The following is a 21,617-nucleotide window of genomic DNA, read 5'->3' as shown; positions in this document are numbered from 1 at the left end:
AAACAGAGCCAGGCACGTGGTTCAATGTGTCACACGTCATCAAACCATCTATTTTAGCACACCAAGGCTGACAAACTAATATTTCACATTTTGTTATGGTCATTTTTCAACATTTGCATGTAGGACAGCCGTATTGATGTCTGTCTGAACATACACACATTGATTTAATGTGGCCCCAGAGTGACCTTCCAGACTGGGTTTCAATCTGACCTGTAACCTAATTGATAGACACCCAAAATGAGATTTGACTCAGACTATAACCATAAACTGTCTATTGCATTGACACACCTGCCCCCATGCATCATTTTTGATTTATTAATTTGTATTCAAAGAAATAAAAATACATGTGTCTGTTACTTGAACTCTGTGAATAATTTATTTGGGCTGCAATTTCTGAGGCTGGAAACTCTAATGAACTTATCCTCTGCAGCAGAGGTAACTCTGGGTCTTCCTTTCCTGTGGCGGTCCTCATGAGAGCCAGTTTCATCATAGCGCTTGATGGTTTTTGCGACTGCACTTGAAGAAACTTTCAAAGTTCTTGAAATGTTCCGTATTGACTGACCTTCATGTCTTAAAGTAATAATGGACTGTCGTTTCTCTTTGCTTATTGAGCTGTTCTTGCCATAATATTTTTACATTTACGTCATTTAGTAGACGCTCTTATCCAGAGCGACTTACAGTTAGTGATTACATTTTATTTATTTATTTTTTTACTAGCCCCCCATGGGAATCGAACCCACAACCCTGGCGTTGCAAACGCCATGCTCTATCAACTGAGCTACATCCCTGCCGGCCATTCCCTCCCCTACCCTGGACAAATTGTGCACCGCCCATGAGTCTCCCGGTCGCAGCCGGCTGCGACAGAGCCTGGATTCGAACCAGGATCTCTAGTGGCACAGTTAGCACTGCGATGCAGTGCCTTAGACCACTGCGCCACTCAGGAGACATAATGGACTTGGTCTTTTACCAAATAGGGCTATCTTCTGTATACCAACCCTTCCTTGTCACAACACAACTGATTGGCTCAAACGCATTAACTTTTAACAAGGCACACCTGTTAATTGAAATGGATTTCAGGTGACTACCTCATGAAGCTGGTTGAGAGAATGCCAAGAGTGTGCAAAGCTGTCATCCAGGCAAAGGGTGGCTACTTTGAAGAATCTCAAATAAAAAATATATTTGTATTTGTTTAACACATTTTTTGGTTACTACATGATTCCATATGTGTTATTTCATAGTTTTGATGTCTTCACTATTATTCTACAATGTAGAAAATAGTAACAATAAAGAAAAACCCTTGAATGAGTAGGTGTGTCCAAACTTTTGACTAGTACTGTATATACACGTCATTACCAGAAGCAGAGTGGGTAACACTCCCCATCATGTTCACACACTGTATCCTGGTTTAGTCCTTCATTTACTGGCTTTGAAAAACAGGACACCGGACACTAGGCCTAACAACGCCACTTATTACTGTAACAGTGCTGTCAGTCAGAAAACTCAGTGAATCATGAAAGACTACTGCCACCTGCAGGAGAAAATTAGCAGGAGCAGGCTTCCATGGGATTATTATAGGTTTTAGATCAATATAAATTCCCATATTTATTATGGCTCTGTAACTTCAATAATCTGTGGGAAAAAAACAAAAAATGTTTAAATCAGGCCTGTAAATTAAAAATTTATACCAAAACAAATGTTTTATGTTTTTGGTGTTAACGTAAACATAAACGTATTACTTACTATATCATCATACATTACTGAGACAATTAATTAGGGCTACTAATTTTGGTTTATTCATCAAGAAAACCTAATAAAAAAAAAATATATATATAAAAAAAAAAAAAAAAAAATATATATATATATATATATATATATATATATATATATATATATATATATATATATATATATATATATTCCACTCGGCCATGTTGGACTGTATACATTTCCAAGCAATTATTATTTACTTATTTTGATTGTTATTGATTATTACAATATCTGATATTGCTGTGGTTTCTCACAGAATCAATTTTTACAAAATATATAGCATACACATATTTGGACAAATATATGCCTATAATAAACAAACCGGGTGATGTTGGATTGCATAAAAAATATAGGAAATAACGAAATAGTAGTGGGGGAAAATGTGGAATGCAAAGAACCATGAAAGTGTTAATCATTCACTTGGTAACTTTGTCACCACCTAGGAACATACAGAGAGTATCTGTATGTTCCTAGATCACCGCCGCACCTTGTGCGTTGGGTTGGATCACTTGTTGTACCTGCCCATTGAAATTAATGGGAAACAAACACGATAGGCGCGCACCAGATCTGTTTGATGCAGTTAATACAAGGGGACCGTCACCCCGCTTGGCAGGAGGTCTGAAAGGAGGACAAGGATTTGTTGGTTGAAGGCAACCAAAACCAAAGATGAAAAGCACGCGGAAAATGGGTGCAGCCACTCACACAAAAGACCCCTTGCTGTTAACAGCGTTGAGCTATAAAAGAACAGCACCCCCATCTTCCTTTAAATGAGCCCCCACGACCCCCCTTTCTCTGGTCGAAGTGCATTGTGGGGAAAGTCGTTGCCATTCGACCTCTGTAGGGCCTGCGCGGACGCAGCTAGAACCCTGAAATTCATTATGCGTTTTAAAGCTTTATTTATTTCCGCATAACCCACATACTCTCACCAGGAGGCCAAAGTAGGGAAAAACGACAAATATACATTTAATTCGGATCCGCAACATAGAATACTTAAATATATCGAAATTAGTCGGTAGGGATATTGTTAAGAAAGTGATAGATTTTAATATATTAAGAAAATGTCCGGGGAGAGAAACCGCAGGTCGTTGGCTTTCAGAGGAGGTGGATTAGCCGTAACCGGTTCCAGTGGTGTCGGGGGGAGCAACAGTAACAGCTGTGAGGCCCAGGCCTGTCAAGACCGAAATTTGAACGGGAACAGACCAGATCAAGAAGAGGATAGGGATCTGGGGGCAAAAGGACCATCACAAGAGAGAGTGGAGGGTGGGGGGTCTGTCAGCGATAGCACAGAACCAGAGGCTGAGGAGGAAGAGGACCCGGAAGGGGGCATCTGGGCAGACGGGGATGGCGAGGATCGTGTCAGTTGGGTGGCAGTAACTGTCGGAGAAGACGAGTCCAGGAAAGGGAGTAGCTGGACAGCGGGTAACCGCCTGAATAGCGAGGACGGCGCTGGCTTGGGCAGCGGTGGCACCGTATCCGAGGACGATAGAGGCGAAGCGGGGAGCGGGGGAGACGGGGAGCAGGAAACGGGTGGTGGCAGGAAATGTTGGGTAGAAATGAGACCGCAGACGTTACTCCAGAAACACTCGCTATTCCAAGCTTCATGGCGACAGGAGTTTCCATGGCTTAAATTTTGCCAGGAGACAGGTCTTATGTCTTGCTCCTGGTGTCACAATATTGCCACTAAAAACGACGAGTTGGTGAAAGGCAGTCGAAATTACAAGCGGGCCTTGCTTTTGAGACATCACCTGTCTTCTGAGCACGAGAGGAATGACCCGACCAAGCAGGTAAAGTGTCTACCGCGTCATTTATGGTTTTTATTTTGAGTTTTGTCTGTAATTTGGCTAATACGCACAGCTGAGGTTCAGTTCCCTGGCAGTTCCATTTCCCCGCCAGAGGCGATCCAGCTGGCTTCCTAGTTAGCTAACGTTAGCTAGCTACTTGCTAGTTCTAATATGACATGTTTGATAGTAAATGGTAGCTGGCCTACCTAATGCTCCCATGTTAATCTAAATACATAGCTACAGTTCACGTTTATTAAAATGTGGTTAATGGTGAGTTGACATTAATACAGAAACCAATTACTAGCGAAACAAATCTGGCTAGCCTGTAGCCCAGTGACAGTGTGACTCCCATTAACTTGCTATTCCACGTAAAAGTAATGGGAGTCACATTGGTGGCTAGCTACCTTAGGTTGTTATTTTACATTTCCATAGCCTTAAGGACAGTACACATCTAGCCATCTACCGTTAACATTTGCCTGGAGTCTTTTATGTTTGCTTCTGTGCCAGAGTAATGCACTGTAACCATTCAACAAACGCTTTTGTTGCCCCAACAACTACCTTGGTTGATTGCTTGCTTGCTAGCTGGGGAACCGCACCCCTGCCTACCCAACCCCCTTCCTCTGTTCTGCTTTGCACAGTGGAGAGCAGAATGCAGAATGACCTCTGGCGCATTTCTCCCCTCCACCCTTTGGAGCCGCTAAATTAGAGGCATTGTGCTAGATGACTCCCCAGAATCCATAGATGGTGTGTCACGGGCTAGGTTGGACAGGAAGAGAGGTAAATCAAGTACAAGCAGCTTGACAGCTAGCGACCCCTTCCTACCCTCCCTTCCTGACCCACATGCAATTCTTTCTGTGAATAGGTTCCAATAGGGTCATACATTATATATACAAAAGTATGTGGACACCTCTTCAAATTGGTGGATTCAGCTATTTCAGCCACACCTGTTGCTGACAGGTGTATAAAATCGAGCACACAGCTGTGCAGTCTCCATAGACAAACATTTGCGGTAGAATGGCCTTACTGAAGAGCTCAGTCACTTTCATCATGGCACCGTCATAGGATGCCACCTTTCCAACAAGTCAGTTCGTCAATTTGTTTGTCCTGCTAGAGCTACCCCGGTCAACTGTAAGTGCTGTTGTTGTGAAGTAGAAACGTCTAGGAGCAACAACAGCTCAGCCGCGAAGTGGTAGGCCACACAAGCTCACAGAACGGGACCGCCGAGTGCTGAAGCGCGTAGCGTGTAAAAATTGTCTGTCCTCAATTGCAACACTCACTACCGAGTTCCAAACTGCCTCTGGAAGCAACGTCAGCACAATAACTGTTTGTCGGGAGCTTCATGAAATGGGTTTCCATGGCCGAGCAGCCGCACACAAGCCTAAGATCACCATGCGCAATGCCAAGCATTGGCTGGAGTGGTGTAAAGCTCGCCGCCATTGGACTCTGGAGCAGTGGAAACGCGTTCTCTGGCGTGTTGAAACATGCTTCAGTCTGACGGACGAATCTGGGTTTGGCAGATGCCAGGAGAACACTACCTGCCCCGATGCATAGTGCCAACTGTAGTTTGGTGGAGGAGGAATAATGGTCTGGGGCTGTTTTTCATGGTTCGGACTAGACCTCTTAGCTCCAGTGAAGGGTAATCTTAACGCTACAGCATACAATGACATTCTAAACGATTCTGTGATTCCAACTTTGTGGCAACATTTTGGGGAAGGCCCTTTCCTGTTTCAGCATGACAATGCCCTCGTGCACAAAGCGAGGTCCATACAGAAATGGTTTGTTCGAGATCGGTGTGGAAGAACTTGACTGGCCTGCACAGAGCCCTGACCTCAACCCCATCAAACACCTTTGGAATGAATTGGAACGCTGACTGCGAGCCAGGCCTAATCGCCCAACATCAGTGCCCGACCTCACTAATGCTCCTGTGGCAGAATGGAAGCAAGTCCCCGCAGCAATGTTCCAACATCTAGTGGAAAGCCTTCCCAGAAGAGAGGAGGCTGTTATAGCAGCAAAGGGGGGACAAACTCCATATTAATGCCCATGATTTTGGAATACGATGTTTGACGAGCAGGTGTCCACATACTTTTGGTAATGTAGTGTATGTATGCTGGCAGCAGCATGGGTTGTCATGGCACCATCTGACCTTGTCACCCCACACATTTAGGGATTGATAAGGGTTATTATGGTATGTTGTTTTGTATCATATAATTACAAAGCTATACATTGTCAGATTGTATGTACATGAGGACTGAAACCATAACAGACCATCACCAAGGCTTCTTTCAAAGATTGATTACTTGAAGATGTTCCCAATACCAAAATGATGAATATGTGCATATTGCTGCAAATAAATCACGTGTGGAATATTCATCATAGGACTATGAAACACCTTCTGGGCGAGATAATACATTCCACTTGTGTAATTACAAAACCTGCCCAACTCCATTACTACACAATTACAAAGCAATTACTAAAAATCCTATCTAACAATGTTGTTAGCTACTGTAGTAATTATAGGGTTTTTACACAGGGTTAAAGTGTAATCACAGCAGTGTATATAAAAAAATAAAAATAAACTACAGAGCCCAGTTACCAACTTGACATCTAGGCCCTATCACCTCTTATCCTGACTCTGATTCAAGCTGTCAGGGGAATTAAGAGCATGCAGCCACAATTTGACTCTAATTTGGCAGTGAATTTCAAGAGGATTGGATCACACTGCCGGACCACCATGGTTAGTTCCATCCGTCCGATACACTCAATCACTAATCAGAATGACTTAAAGTGAAGGGATCCACTAACTTGTACATATCACTAATTAGGAGGGAAAGCAGTGGGAGGAGGGATTAGAGAAGAAGTAGTCCTCCTCCCTGGAAACAAGACTACCCTGGCTGGTTGGCAACAAGACCCTGGTCAGGGTTTAAAGGTTAGGGATAGGGAGGGACATGACAGGCAGTAGCTGCCTTATCCACCATATAATCAAACACTTTGCTATAGCCTAATTTCATTTTGTAGCTTTTTAAAAATGGTTTTAGATGCCCTTAAAATCTATTGAATTTCTGTGCCGTTGTTAATGTCAAAGGTAAATATGCAAAGATGATTTTTCCCTGTGATGTTTTCCCCCAGATATAGTAGCCTAATGCTGTTTTGAATATTATTCCTGTGAGAACTACATTGTAGCAGCACATGAAATGGCATCATTTTCTGCACCCAATTCCGGACCAAAGTCTTGCCCAGCTGCGTGCCTGAACTAACTTGGTTAGCTCTGCTATAGCGAGGGCACACAGACCAGAGCAGCTGTGGCTGACTGACTGTGGGTCTGAGGGTCTCATACATACAAGCCTGGGTCTGGGCTGTACAGCCCTGGTACGGTGGGTCTATACAGCACAACCATACTGTCCTGGATTGGGTCGGAGCGTAGTGGGGGGGTGCAGGCCAGAGGAGAAGACTGGAGAGAGAGGGAGGTGGAGAGAGAGGGAGACAATTCTTCCCTGGAATCCGCCAATCCAACGAGGAGCTGTTTGCATTGTTGGGAGGCCTGGAGGCCTGCTCCCCTCCCACACCTTAGGGCCAGGCACACTGCTGCATTGTTCTTGTATCTGGGAGATGGTCGGGTTAGGGGAGGGTATGGAGCTAGCTGGCCTCAGGGTAGGGATGTGATGGTAGAGGAACGGGGGGGGGGGTGTAGCCACATTAGCCCGGGCTCTCGTTGCCCGCAGGGCCCTTGGTTTGTTTTCGTTTCTGGGATGTTGTTCCACAAATTCTACTCTACCGGTTTTAAGAGGAAGTGTTTTATATTTGTACTTCTGGATGGTGAGAGGTTAGCCAACAGTAGCCTACATCACACAGTTAAGGATTGGTAGGTAGATCTACTGTAAAAGTAGTTTTAATCTACTGTTTGTATAGGCCTAGGCTGCATTTGCAGTCATTCTAGAAATACGTCGATAGTAATAGCCTAAACACAGATGGAATTTCACAGAGTGCATTCGGAAAGTATTCAGACCCCTTCACTTTTTCCACATTTTATTACGTTACAGCCTTATTCTAAAATGGATTAAATTGTTTTTTTCCCCTCATCAATCTACACACAATACCCCATAATGTCAAAGCAAAAACAGGTTTTTTGACATTTTTGCAAATGTATAAAAAATATAAAACTGATATCACATTTACATAAGTATTCAGACCCTTTACTCAGTACTTTGTTGAAGCACCTTTGGCAGCGATTACTGCCTCAAGTCTTCTTGGGTATGACGCTACAAGCTTGGCACACCTGTATTTGGGGAGTTTCTCCCAGTCTTCTCTGCAGATCCTCTCAAGCTCTGTCAGGTTGGATGGGGAGCATCGCTGCACAGTTATTTTCAGGTCTCTCCAGAGATGTTAGATCGGGTTCAAGTACGGGCTCTGGCTGGGCCACTCAAGGACATTCAGAGACTTGTCCCGAAGCCACTCCTGTGTTGTCTTGGCAGTGTGCTTAGGGTCGTTGTCCTGTTGGAAGGTGAACCTTCGCCCCAGTCTGAGGTCCTGAGCACTCTGGAGCAGGTTTTCATCAAGGATCTCGCTGTACTTTGCTCCGTTCATCTTTCCCTCGATCCCCACTAGTCTCCCAGTCCCTGCCGCTGAAAAATATCCCCACAGCATGATGCTGCCACCACCATGCTTCATCGTAGGGATGGTATTGGCCAGGTGATGAGCGGTGCCTGGTTTCCTCCAAACGTCACGCTTTACATTCAGGCAAAATAGTTAAATCTTGGTTTCATCAGACCAGAGAATCTTGTTTCTCATGGTCTGAGAGTCCTTTAGGTGCCTTTTGGCAAACTCCAAGCGGGCTGTCATGTGCTTACTGAGATGTGGCTTCTGTCTGGCCACTCTACCATAAAGGCCTGATTGGTGGAGTGCTGCAGAGATGGTTGTCCTTCTGCAAGGTTCTCCCATCTCCACAGAGGAACTTTGGAGCTCCCACCTCCCTGACCAAGGCTCTTCTCCCCTGATTGCTCAGTTTGGCCGGGCGGCCAGCTCTAGGAAGAGTCTTGGTGGTTCCAAACTTCTTCCATTTAAGAATGATGGAGGCCACTGTGTTCTTGGGGAACTTCAATGCTGCAGAAATTTTTTGGTACCCTTCCCCAGACCTGTGCCTCGACACAATCCTGTCTCGGAGCTCTACGGACAATTCCTTCGACCTCATGGCATGGTTTTTGCTCTGACATGCACTGTCAACTGTGGGACCTTTATATAGACAGGTGTGTACTTTCCAAATCGTGTCCAATCAATTGAATTTACCACAGGTGGACTCCAATCTAGTTGTAGAAACATCTCCAGGATGATCAATGGAAACAGGATGCACCTGAGCCCAATTTCGAGTCTCATAGCAAAGGGTCTGAATACTCATGTAAAGGTGTTTCCGTTTTTTTTTTTTTTTACATTTGCAAAGCTTCTAAAAACCTGTTTTCGCTTTGACATTATGGGGTATTGTGTGTAGATTGATGATCATTTAATTTAATCCATTTTAGAATAAGTCTGTTACGTAATAAAATGTGGAAAAGGGGAAGTGGTCTGAATACTTTCTGAATGCACTGTATTTAATTTAGATTATGAACTTCTTCGTCAACTGGCCTCTAGCCTACCAGTACTCTAATCTTATGTTTCCACCATAACATCACTGGGCCTGGCTCACAATAAATGGCCACGTCAGAGGTTGATATTCTCACCATGGTATTCTCATTTGGACTCAGCCAGTCAGAGCAGGGTGCGAGACCTGCCGATCCAGCAGCATCTGCTCTCCAGCAGCACTAACACAGTCCGTAACACGTGGCACATCTGGATGAAGGATGAGCTGAGTATGGAGCTGGTGAGAGGAGGGTGTCCTAGCCTGACTCCCATACCTCCATACTGCAGTCCAGCTCCCATAACCTAGGCCTACATGCAGTGCTGTAGCAGGCCTTTACCCCAACCATTGTGACCAGTCTGGGTTACTGCGGCAGTTATTAGGGTTAAGACGTTAAAACTGCCTCAATACCAGGACATATCCCTACCATTATGACCTGTCAGTTGTTGCGTCTTGTTAACCCAGTGAATGTTACTGCCTAGTCACTTTTACCCCTACCTGTACATATTATCTCAACCACCTCGCCCCCTGCACATTGACTTGGTACCGGTACTCCTTGTATAAAGCCTCGTTATTGTTATTTTATTGTGTTACTATTTTCTCTTTTATTTGCTAATTGTCTTACTTTATAACGCTGCATTGTTGGGAAAAGGGTCGTAAGTAATCATTTCATGGTCAAGTCTACACCTGTTGTATTCGGCGCTTGTGACAAATAAAATGTGATTTAGAGATGGTAAATATGCCTCTTTATGCAACCAGGAAGTAGGTGATTTCACCACAGATGGTTAATCTGCCTGCTCATCCGCCTCCTTCCGTATACACGCACCTTTCAAAGTGTCAATGCCACACCTCTCCAAATACTACCCATCCTGTTAGGGTAGAAAATAAGGTGACGACTCTCTGGCATTGAGCCCATTGTATGGTTGTGTGGATGATGATGGAATCATTCTGCTTCTTCCTTCCTTTCTGTTATCCTATTCAGGGCTTAGCCCTTCTTAGAGAGCCACATGCAGCCTGTCTCCCTTACACACACACACACACACACACACACACACAAGTGTCAAGTCAGGGCCTTTCTGGTTAAGTGGGAGCAAAGAGCAGAGGAGGCATGGAGGAGCCAGGCTTTAGCTGCTGTATGTAATAAGAGTGTGTGAGTGCAGGGCCATACAAAGAAACCCCAGTGAGGCACAAAGCAGCACTGAACAATGAGCCTGGAAGAGAGGAGAGAGCCTAGTATTGTGAGGGGTAAATGGGGTGACCTGGCTCTCTATCTCTTCCTCGCTCTCTCCCTCTCTCTCCTTCCCTCTAGCCCTGGTCCTGCCTAGCGTTAGCTAGCAGTGACAGAGAGCCTTGCTGCTCCTGATAATAACCCCCATCCTGCCTGCCCGGACAAGGGCTTCCAGTCACTCAGAGTAGGGAGGGTGGGGACCTCCGAGGGCAGAGAAATGGATTTAATATAAATTACTTGAGCTGAAAACCCAGCTGTGTAAGGGGAGTGGGGTGGGGAGAGAAAATGCAGGGCTCGGGCAATGTAAATTACTCAGGATTAGGACATCTGCTATGCAATTCCAAAACGAGGCAGAAATGTATGCAGGCAGTGTGTTAGTGTTGTAACAGTTCAGTCAGTGCAGTGCTGTGTTCTCTCTGCTCTGTACCAGCTTGGCCTGCTACCCTGGATGGGAAACTCCCATGTACGGATAGGGAAGATAGCGGGAGGGATGGAGGCAGAAAAATAAGGGGTTTCTCTCCCATCAGCCATCATAGTGACAGGTAGCGGGGTGGGGTTTTGGGACAGTTAATCTTTCTCCGTCTGTTATGATTGGTTGTAACACCATGGGCTGCTGTCACAGACCCAGATTAGGCCCTATTTGGGGACAAAAAATCTGCTTAATCTGAATCTGGGAACCTGCCCCAAAATGTTCTGCCAAAGTGGGAGTAACAGTAACCTAAGCAGCTCTCTCACAGACTGTATTTCAGTCTACTTTGGAGGTAGTGACCAAATTTCCAGTTCCCACCAGGTGAAGCAACACCTCCCCCATTATGGAGCCAGTCAGACCAGTTTCACCCCTGCCAGGTGCACCTCTGTCATTGTCCCTTTCCTTTGTGTGTCCCTACGCCATTAAGCCTGCTCTTCTGTTTGTTTCTCTCTCTCTGTGTGTGTGTGTGTGTGTGTGTGTGTGTGTGTGTGTGTGTGTGTGTGTTGTCTCTACCAGGAGCTGGAGCGGCCTGGCTGTGAGGACCCCCCCCAGGGGACAGACATGGAGACCGAAGACTACTACAGGAACAACAAACCCAACCAGGACTCCTACTGCTACCAGCTGCTGCAGGAGCTCAACAAACAACGCAAGGGAGGTATCCTCTGTGACGTCAACATCGTGGTGAGTGGAGAGGTGTTCCGGGCGCACAAGAACATCCTCGTAGCCGGGAGCCGCTACTTTAAGACCCTCTACTGCCTGACCAAGAGCGAGAACTCCTCCTCCACTTCCTCCTCATCCTCGTCATGTGACCAGACGACCACAGTCACCGACACCCACCTCGACGTGGCGGCCGTGGCAGGTTTCTCTGTCATCCTGGACTTCCTGTATAGCGGTAACCTCCTGCTGACCAGTCAGAACGCCATCGATGTGATGTCCGTGGCCTCCTACCTCCAGATGACTGAGGTGGTGGGCTCGTGTCGGTCGTTCATCAAGGAAGCCCTCAACATCAGCATCAAGCAGGAGGCCCCCGACTCAGTAGTGGTGGATTACAACAAGAGGAGACCGGTGGCCAAAGACGGAGCAGGACAGGTGGGCTCGGACGGCAGCACCAACAAGAAGCCTGGGTGTAACTTCTGGGCCACCAGCATCCTGTCCAAGCTGTCGATTAAAGCCAGTGGTCATGTCAAGGATGGGGACCAGGCAGGGGGAGGCAGCGTAAAGGAGGAGCCCAGTGACGTGGAGCTGTCTACAGGGGAGGGCTGCGGCCTGGGAAGCTCGAGCTGGGGCTGCGAGAACTCATCCGAGTCTGCTGAGAATGAGCCTCCGAGCGTTCCGGGACCGGGGCCGGTGTTCGTCTGGAACGAGCCGGCTCCCGGGGCTGCAGCGGGCGGGGTGGTGGCGGTGAAGAGGGAAGGTCAGAGGGTGGAGCCGGGGAGCGGGCGGAGGAAAAAACAGATCACACGGCGGTTCGTCTACAACATCCCACCGGAGCCGGAGGAAGGGTTTGACGAGGGGATGTTCATCCAGCCCTCAGCCTCCTATCCCAGGGAGGACTTCTCCTTCCTCTCTGAGAACGCAGGTACGTCACCAGTGGGCAGACCAAGCACTCAGTCCCCCCCCACTGACAACACATAAACACACACTCATTCTTTAGGTAGGCTGAACCAACAGTTCTTTAGATGACCAACCAGCAGCCCTGGTTTAGTGAACATGTAGGCTTAGCGTTTTCTGTGTAGTTCCTAGACTGACGTGGTATGACGACCATGCCTCTAGTCATGGCATTTAGAGTTGGTGAGGTCTGAGTTAGTCCAGAGGTTGGTCCTGGTCCACTGGACATGGCAGCCTGCTAGTGCTAGTCAGAGAGGGTGACTAGAGAGAGTCACAAAACCCCGAGCAGACCTGGGTTCAAATCATTTCAAGTACTATATCTGTGCTCGATTGAGCTTGCCTGGCTTAATGGACCAATAGAATAGTCCCCAAACTGCAAAACCCACCCATCTGGCACTTCAGGCAAGCTTGAGCAAACGCTCATAGTGTTTGAAAGATTTCGAATAGTATTTGAAACCAGGTCTGATCCAGACTGAAGGCCCCATGCCCTCCGCTAGCCGTATATCTTTTTAATTAGCAGACAGCCTGATATGAGTATGGCTAGCCTGTCCTTTTTAAGTCGGCCCCACTCCTCTCCTCATCCTGCCGCACCATACCTCAGAAACCCTGGGTAATCTCTGACTCTATGAGCCTTTCACGGCCTCATACAGACACACGCTCACACACAGGGCCGGCTCTGCCCCCATTAAGCAGTGTGCTGTATGGAATGATATCATGTATTAAGTGGGGTGTTTTCACTCCTATTGCAGGATAATGTAGTAAAGCAGGGGACACATTCTTCCCCCAGGCTCCGTTAAACGCAACACAAATGCTCTTATCTCATGTTTATTGTGGCGAGGGGTGTTGTCATCATTAATGCAGCAACACAATTCCCTAATTTGGCACTCCGACCTCTCCCTTTCTCTCCGTCTCTTCAGCCTAGATCTATGTATTAGACATGCTCCAATTTCCACGTATTCTGGAGAAAAATGCCTTCTAAAGTAGTAGTGAACTGTAGTAGTTTGTGTTACTATGAGGAGAAGCTGCGGCTTAGCATGGCTGAGCGCTTAGTAGCCTGGGTCGTGTTCATTAGGGCACATATTTTTTTACAAATATTTCTTTACCGTTATTTTAACAGGGAGTCACCATTGAAATCAAGGTCTCTTTTGCAAGGGAGCCCTGCATATACACAAATTACAAAGTAAAATACAATGTAAAATAAAATACAATATAATACAAATATTAAAGAAAAACGATCACATTCCTCAACAAGGAGGTCCCCACTCCCCAATCAACATGTTAAACTGCCAGAGGCTCCAGAACATCCAGTTGTAGGGAACTCTGTAGATTGTTCCATACATGGAGTACAAATAAATTAAAAGCAGATTGACCTAACTCTGAGGAGACCAAAGGGATTTGTTTTAAAACAAAGTCTCCCTGTTTCAATCAGTTTTCTTCCGTTTGGTGCCGAATAAACACTACCTAAGCTTTAGGTGAGACGAGGGCCATCCCTCTCTGCTTTACCAGAGCAGAGCTGCTGGATTTATGGCTTGGTTCCTCTCTAAATAAGGCCGTTGGATTGTTTCAAAGTGCGGGCTGCCACTTTACACACACACACACACACAAAATTACCTCCCAATCCCTTGGAGGTGCAAAGCTGTCAGGGTCTGCCCCTCCCTCCCTCCCTAATCCCCCCTAATGCACTGGGGCTGTCCTCGCCATTCCAAATATTGACCCAGGCAAGCAGGCAGAATAGAGAATGGAACCAGTGGTCAGGTACTTAACAATAGGCTCTGAGGGCCAGGCACAGAGCTAGGGCTAATTAAGCCTGTTCAGTGTAACATGATCTTCAGTGAGGGGCTGAGGGTTTCATCCTGGCATAATCCACAGCCCAGTGGGAGAGGCTGCTGAAAACAGTGGCCTGGCTAGAGGAAGTGTTCTACAGACAGGCAGGCTAGAGATTGGATGACAGAACACAGACAGCACCAGGGTCGTATTCATCAGCACCAGGGTCGTATTTATCAGGAATTAGGCACCAAACAGAAAAAATGAAAGCAGAATGAAACACCTGCATGACTTGTCCAATAAGTAATTTTATTAATGTATTTTTAAAATGTTTTTGCTACAGCGTGCCCTGCTGAACACGACCCTGGGGATAGGTCTGTAAACTGGGGGGGTTGTGGGGCCTGGTATTTTGTGTACGTAAGGTAGTGTCCCTCTGTCTCCCCCCACCCAAAGCTTTCAGCCCCTCTTATCATATCTGTGTTTCTCCGCCTCTCATCCTCTCCTTCTCTCAGAACTGGCCAACCAGATTCAGGACAGCCTCCTACAACTCTCCTCCCAGCAAGGAGAGTCCTGGGAGAATGGTAAGATTTGTCCTCTTCTTGTATAAGATGCATTTACCTACTATTATACACTATAGTAGTTGGTTTAGTGTCTGTTCAGAAATATGTTCAGACTTTGGTGCTTACAGATTAGAGATTACTATACTTATGAGCGATTTGTTTTCAAACCTTATGTCATGAACCTAACTTGGTGGATGGTTAATATGATAATGATCGGAATAATCATTCTAAGTGGCTCTGGATAGGAGCTAAATGACTAAAATGTAAATATCCCACAAGGTGGCGTTGTGAAACGCACTGTAGCCTGTTGAACACAAACAGCACAGGTGACCTGCTTTTCCTCAGCCCCCTGGCAACCTGGCCTGCTTGACAACGCTTTTGTGTCTTGGCTCAAACAAAGACAAAGGCAGAACCCTATCATTGAGGTGGCTGTGCTGTGGTACAGAATAGCGCAGCGCCTAGCCAAATCAATAAGTTAACTATAGTCACTATCTATAGTTGTCTCTTGGGTTGTTTAGTGGTTAGTGTGGTGTTATGGTTCCACTTTTTCACATCATAGATTCGTCAAATATCTTTCTTCACAATTGTGTAATTGCTTATCGAGGCTGTAATATTTGCCCACTTTAATTTGAACCTTGTTGATATCTTGTGAAATGTGTTCATAGCAGCTGAGGCACCTCATTTCCAAACATTTTCTTAGACATTCTTTCTTTCCTTCCTACACGAATCTGGAATGTTTTATGTCAGTGGTAAAACAATTACATGTTTTCGGTAGGGAAATCACATTATACTTATTTTATGTCCCCTAGGCAGTAGTGTTGCCATGGCAACTGACACAGTTTCTAGTATTTAATGGAGGTATCTCTTGAGTGTTTTTCCTTTCCATAAACACCATGGTAAACATGATATCCCCTCACTGGGTACCCCACAGACCCCCCTCACCACACCCAACAGCTCCTCTCTTTTATTGGGAAGTGAAGAACCAAGGGGTCCTACCGCCAGAGACTGGGGTGGCTCTTCAAGTAACTGCCCCAAATTCCTACCTTCATTGTCTGTCAAATGTGGGTTTGAGCAACTGATTAGAAAGCAGCCTCCTCCATAACCTGTTTGTGTTTTTCTCCTCAGGCGAGTCATCCGACACGGCCCTGAATAAGCTCAAGTGTCCCCACTGTAACTACATCGCCAAGCACCGGAGAACACTAAAGAGGCACCTCATTATCCACTCTGGTGTCCGCTCCTTCAGCTGTGATATCTGTGGCAAGCTGTTCACCCGCAGAGAGCACGTCAAGAGACATTCCCTGGTAAGACCCTACACCTTACCCTACACCCTTCCCCTAAAACACACAGTACCTCCCCTAACTGTTCACCCGCAGAAAGCACGTCAAGAGACATTCCCTGGTAAGACCCTACATACACATCACCGTGTCATAGCCTCCCTCTACACTGTCACCTTCCTGTCAAGAGACATTCCTTGGTTAGTAGAGGGCCTGAAAGGGAACCTCACCTCCCCCAAACATAGCTGTCCTCCACATTCTCACCTTCCCCCAGACAGCTGACACCTGAGTAGGGTTGAAAAATGATGGTAACTTTCTCAAGATTCCCAAGTTTTCCAGAAATCCTGGTTGGAAGATTATTGTATTCAGGAGGGAATAATCAGGAAATCTGAATCTGAATCTTCCAACCAGGATTTCTGGAAAACCAGAGTATTTTGGGAATGTTACCAGATTTTTGCAACCCTACACCTGAGTCTATCTCCACACCCCCTCTGTCCCTAAAACACCCAGCACCTTCCTCTAGCTACTCACATTCCCTGGTGAGTAGAGGGCCTGAGTCCTTCAGACACCCTCATCTTCCCTTAGCTACTGTACTGACATTCCCTGGTGAGTAGAAGGCCTGAGTCCTTCAGACACCCTCAACTTCCCTTAGCTACTGTACTGACATTCCCTGGTGAGTAGAAGGCCTGAGTCCTTCAGACACCCTCATCTTCCCTTAGCTACTGTACTGACATTCCCTGGTGAGTAGAAGGCCTGAGTCCTTCAGACACCCTCATCTTCCCTTAGCTACTGTACTGACATTCCCTGGTGAGTAGAAGGCCTGAGTCCTTCAGACACCCTCATCTTCCCTTAGCTACTGTACTGACATTCCCTGGTGAGTAGAGGGCCTGAGTCCTTCAGACACCCTCATCTTCCCTTAGCTACTGTACTGACATTCCCTGGTGAGTAGAGGGCCTGAGTCCTTCAGACACCCTCATCTTCCCTTAGCTACTGTACTGACATTCCCTGGTGAGTAGAAGGCCTGAGTCCTTCAGACACCCTCATCTTCCCTTAGCTACTGTACTGACATTCCCTGGTGAGTAGAGGGCCTGAGTCCTTCAGACACCCTCATCTTCCCTTAGCTACTGTACTGACATTCCCTGGTGAGTAGAGGGCCTGAGTCCTTCAGACACCCTCATCTTCCCTTAGCTACTGTACTGACATTCCCTGGTGAGTAGAGGGCCTGAGTCCTTCAGACACCCTCATCTTCCCTTAGCTACTGTACTGACATTCCCTGGTGAGTAGAAGGCCTGAGTCCTTCAGACACCCTCATCTTCCCTTAGCTACTGTACTGACATTCCCTGGTGAGTAGAGGGCCTGAGTCCTTCAGACACCCTCATCTTCCCTTAGCTACTGTACTGACATTCCCTGGTGAGTAGAGGGCCTGAGTCCTTCAGACACCCTCATCTTCCCTTAGCTACTGTACTGACATTCCCTGGTGAGTAGAAGGCCTGAGTCCTTCAGACACCCTCATCTTCCCTTAGCTACTGTACTGACATTCCCTGGTGAGTAGAGGGCCTGAGTCCTTCAGACACCCTCATCTTCCCTTAGCTACTGTACTGACATTCCCTGGTGAGTAGAGGGCCTGAGTCCTTCAGACACCCTCATCTTCCCTTAGCTACTGTACTGACATTCCCTGGTGAGTAGAGGGCCTGAGTCCTTCAGACACCCTCATCTTCCCTTAGCTACTGTACTGACATTCCCTGGTGAGTAGAAGGCCTGAGTCCTTCAGACACCCTCATCTTCCCTTAGCTACTGTACTGACATTCCCTGGTGAGTAGAAGGCCTGAGTTCTTCAGACACCCTCATCTTCCCTTAGCTACTGTACTGACATTCCCTGGTGAGTAGAGGGCCTGAGTCCTTCAGACACCCTCATCTTCCCTTAGCTACTGTACTGACATTCCCTGGTGAGTAGAGGGCCTGAGTCCTTCAGACACCCTCATCTTCCCTTAGCTACTGTACTGACATTCCCTGGTGAGTAGAAGGCCTGAGTTCTTCAGACACCCTTGCCTGCCTCTAAACACCCATCACCATGTCCTTGTAACCATGTCATCTTGGATTTCCTTAATTACATTTTTTTTTTATTTTTTTAATCACACCACCTCCCTCTTCAAAACATTATTACACACAGACATACCAATGCACTCCCCCTCCATCACTCTGTCCTCCACCCACCCACCCTCCCTCTCTCTCCCCCCCTCCATCACTCTGTCCTCCACCCACCCACCCTCCCTCTCTCTCCCCCCCTCCATCACTCTGTCCTCCACCCACCCACCCTCCCTCTCTCTCCCCCCCTCCATCACTCTGTCCTCCACCCACCCACCCTCCCTCTCTCTCCCCCCCTCCATCACTCTGTCCTCCACCCACCCACCCTCCCTCTCTCTCCCCCCCTCCATCACTCTGTCCTCCACCCACCCACCCTCCCTCTCTCTCCCCCCCTCCATCACTCTGTTCTTCACTCTTCCTCTGTAGAGGTCTCCCCCATGTATTTTGCTGCATTCATTTGCTCCTCAGAAATAGGGAAGTGGGAAATATCAGATTGATTGGGGAGTGGCAGTTTCCCACTCATATTTCTGAGTTGGGCACACATTTATTTATTTTAGTTTTTCTGACTATTCCAGGAGCTTAGCGTGAGTTTCTAATTTCCACGTATCATTCCGACAGCACATGAACACAGCATTAACCCTTGTCTCTCTCTCTCCCCCCTCCCCATCCCTACAGGTGCACAAGAAGGACAAGAAGTACAAGTGCATGGTGTGTAAGAAGATCTTCATGCTGGCGGCCAGCGTGGGGATCCGGCACGGCTCACGGCGCTACGGCGTTTGTGTGGACTGTGCAGACTCCCACCAGGCCACGCAGGAGGGCCTGGAGTCCATGGAGGGGTTCGTCCGCGAAAACGACGACTTCGGAGAGGGGGAGGAGCCTGATGAGGACATGGCTGAGGAGGGGGAGGAGCCTAACGGCAACGACCAATCCAACTGGGAGGAGGGCGACACTGGTGCTGCCCTTGAGAATGAGTAGCGACTTGCTCAGAAACAAAAAATAGTTGATGATTTATAAATATAAAAGCTGGTAAACAATCAACAACTCCAAAGTGCTATCAAATCTTGAGGTTATGTACACGGTTTAGTGTATGAGACAAAGAGAGAAGCTTTGGTAGAGAGGGACTCCAAGATGTACAGATATTCTATGTGTCTCTAGACTCTGAGCCTTGTGCTCACTAGAGAAAGAGATACAAATGAAATATTGAAATCAGGTTTATGGTGATTTATTTTATTTTTGGGGGGAGGGGGTTGGTGGTGTACAGCGTTTTTAAGTTACGAAAGGCCAATCATCTTAAAATAAATGTTAATTATTTAATTTATGAAAGAGAAGTTATTATGGTCTTATTAAATATACATTTTTTTCTGTTTTGTTGTAAACTGCTATCAGAGAAGTTCAGTTTCAGATTTGGACTTTGTCAAATCTGAAAGTATATTGTTAGGTGCGTGTTTTAGAAGAAAGTACGTCAAAGAAAGAAAGAGAGCATTATTTGCCGACAGGAAGATTTGATGTTTAGATGCTCTGAACATTCTTATTTTCTATTATTATTCTATCTTTTCCCTGCACAAATCTTGGAACCAAAAAAATCTGTCTTGTGACTAATTTATCACAGCCATATTTATGAGTTTAATTTAAGTCGGCTGTGCTATGTGCCATGCAGAATGCACACCAAGATTTAGCAGGAAACAAAAAACTACTGAAAAATGGTGATAAAAAATGTAAGGGATACTTGGGGATTTTGGCAATGATGCCCTTTATCTACTTCCACAGAGTCAGATTATCTTTTGGATTCCATTTGTATGTTTCTGTGTCCAGTATGAAGGAAGTTAGAGGTCGTTTTGCGAGCCAATACTAACTAGCTTTAGCGCAATGACTGGAAGTCTATGGGTATCTACTCACATGCTAGCAGATACCAAATTTCTTCCAGGCATTGCGCTAACGCTAGTTAGCATTGGCTCTCAACACTACCTCTTAACTTCCTTCATAATGGACACAGCGATATAGAAATGGTATCCACCAGTTCATCTGACCCTGGGGAGTAGATAAAAAGCCTCATTGCCAAAATCCCCAAGTATCCCTTTAAAGCAGAGAAAAATTAAAAGTGATTCAGAAAAAAATAAGCGAAAGTATAAGGGGAAATATTATTTGCTAGCTTTATATGAATCACAGCACCACACAGTAACACTTTATAAAGCATTTTGACATTAATTTAAAGCTTGAATTTTGCCAAATGACGGAAACGATTGGTGCTGTAATGCTTATGTTGCAAAATACTGGACCTACGGCTGTATATGATGTTTATAATCATGAAGCTTGAAATGACTCAGTTATATATATTAATCAGCTATCTATAGAACACTGTTGTGCTATTGTCTTTTTTTAATTTAATGGCCACACACTCACATACCATTTTGTAGAACTACCGGCAGTACTGGACCTAAGTTAAGACGAGATATATATGTGTGTGTGTGTGTGTGTGTGTGTGTGTGTGTGTGTGTGTGTGTGTTAGGTACTGAGTGTATATATAGCTATATGCTATTAATCACTTGAAAGTTGGGTGTCAGGTGATATTAGAAGAGTGCAGATAGATCATAATATGTGATTTATGAAGTCTGAAAGAGAAACTCCGTTTTCAAAAGTTATGATATTTTTACAATCAGTTTTTATTGAATTTGTTATAAGTATTTTTATTTTGTCTGCCAGGTAGGAAAACACTTTGTTAGATATAAAGTGACGCTCTATGGTTATCATAGACATGCACTTATTTGTTGGCGTTCATGAAAATCATTTTGTCTTTTTTTGATTCCCCAAAGAAGGTCTGAATGGAACTATATTAAAACTGTCTTTTCTCTTCCATGCGGAATATTTTCTAAGACATTTTGTTATTTAATATTATTATTGACTCCAAAATGCAATCAAGACTGTTAATTTCTATCTATTTCTCCAACCAAATCGTTTATTATTGTTGAGATGATGTATAAAAAAGCCAGGTAAATTCTATAGTATGTAGATCCTTGCTTGTGTATGTAATCGTCAGATTTAAATGTTTTTATATATATTAAAAAAATCATTCACTTTACCCTAGATACATATATAGTTTTATTTGTCCTTTACAAAGATCTTTTCTTTTCCTTTATAATTTTATTTCATTAAGAACATATTTTATAAGAAATATGGATTGTTTGAAACCTAGGAACACCAGTTTCTGTCCATATGCAGTGGATATATATATTGAAGTGCTATAATGATACAGAAATGTTTGAACTCCCTTTACTCAAAGTGCAAATGTATTTTAAAGAAAGCTCCTATAGTAAGTTCCTCATCCATGTTCGTAAAATATGATTTACCTTCAAATCACTGTGGGAGGGATTCTATATGTATGAGAGTATATGAGAAAAACGATATATATATATAAAAATATATATGGAAAAAAAAATAATACTTAACTAGTTGATTTTACTTAATGGAACACAGTCAGC

At 45.4% G+C, this 21,617-nt stretch overlaps 1 protein-coding gene across 1 annotated transcript; it reads left to right on the top strand.

The window, feature by feature from the left end:
• The first annotated feature begins 2,729 nt into the window (after nt 1-2,729).
• On the top strand, nt 2,730-19,847 carry LOC311126104 (zinc finger and BTB domain-containing protein 10-like). Its single transcript, XM_084158477.1, has 5 exons — nt 2,730-3,551; nt 11,367-12,429; nt 14,735-14,803; nt 15,908-16,083; nt 18,817-19,847. Exons 1-5 carry the CDS (start codon nt 2,826-2,828, stop codon nt 19,114-19,116), a joined length of 2,334 nt encoding a protein of 777 aa, XP_084014603.1. The 5' UTR covers nt 2,730-2,825; the 3' UTR covers nt 19,117-19,847.
• The last annotated feature ends 1,770 nt before the right edge of the window (nt 19,848-21,617 follow it).

The sequence above is a fragment of the Coregonus lavaretus genome, assembly GCF_964263955.1.
Source record: "Coregonus lavaretus genome assembly, chromosome: 3".
Lineage (NCBI taxonomy): Eukaryota > Metazoa > Chordata > Actinopteri > Salmoniformes > Salmonidae > Coregonus > Coregonus lavaretus.
This window is presented reverse-complemented; position numbering and strand designations above follow the sequence as displayed.

Excerpts from the sequence above, each read along its gene's own strand:
- LOC311126104 (XM_084158477.1), top strand. The coding sequence starts at position 2,826 with ATGTCCGGGGAGAGAAACCGCAGGTCGTTGGCTTTCAGAGGAGGTGGA. Across the intron at positions 3,552-11,366 it reads GGAATGACCCGACCAAGCAG|GAGCTGGAGCGGCCTGGCTG; the intron begins GTAAAGTGTCTA and ends TGTCTCTACCAG. Across the intron at positions 14,804-15,907 it reads AGGAGAGTCCTGGGAGAATG|GCGAGTCATCCGACACGGCC; the intron begins GTAAGATTTGTC and ends TTTTCTCCTCAG.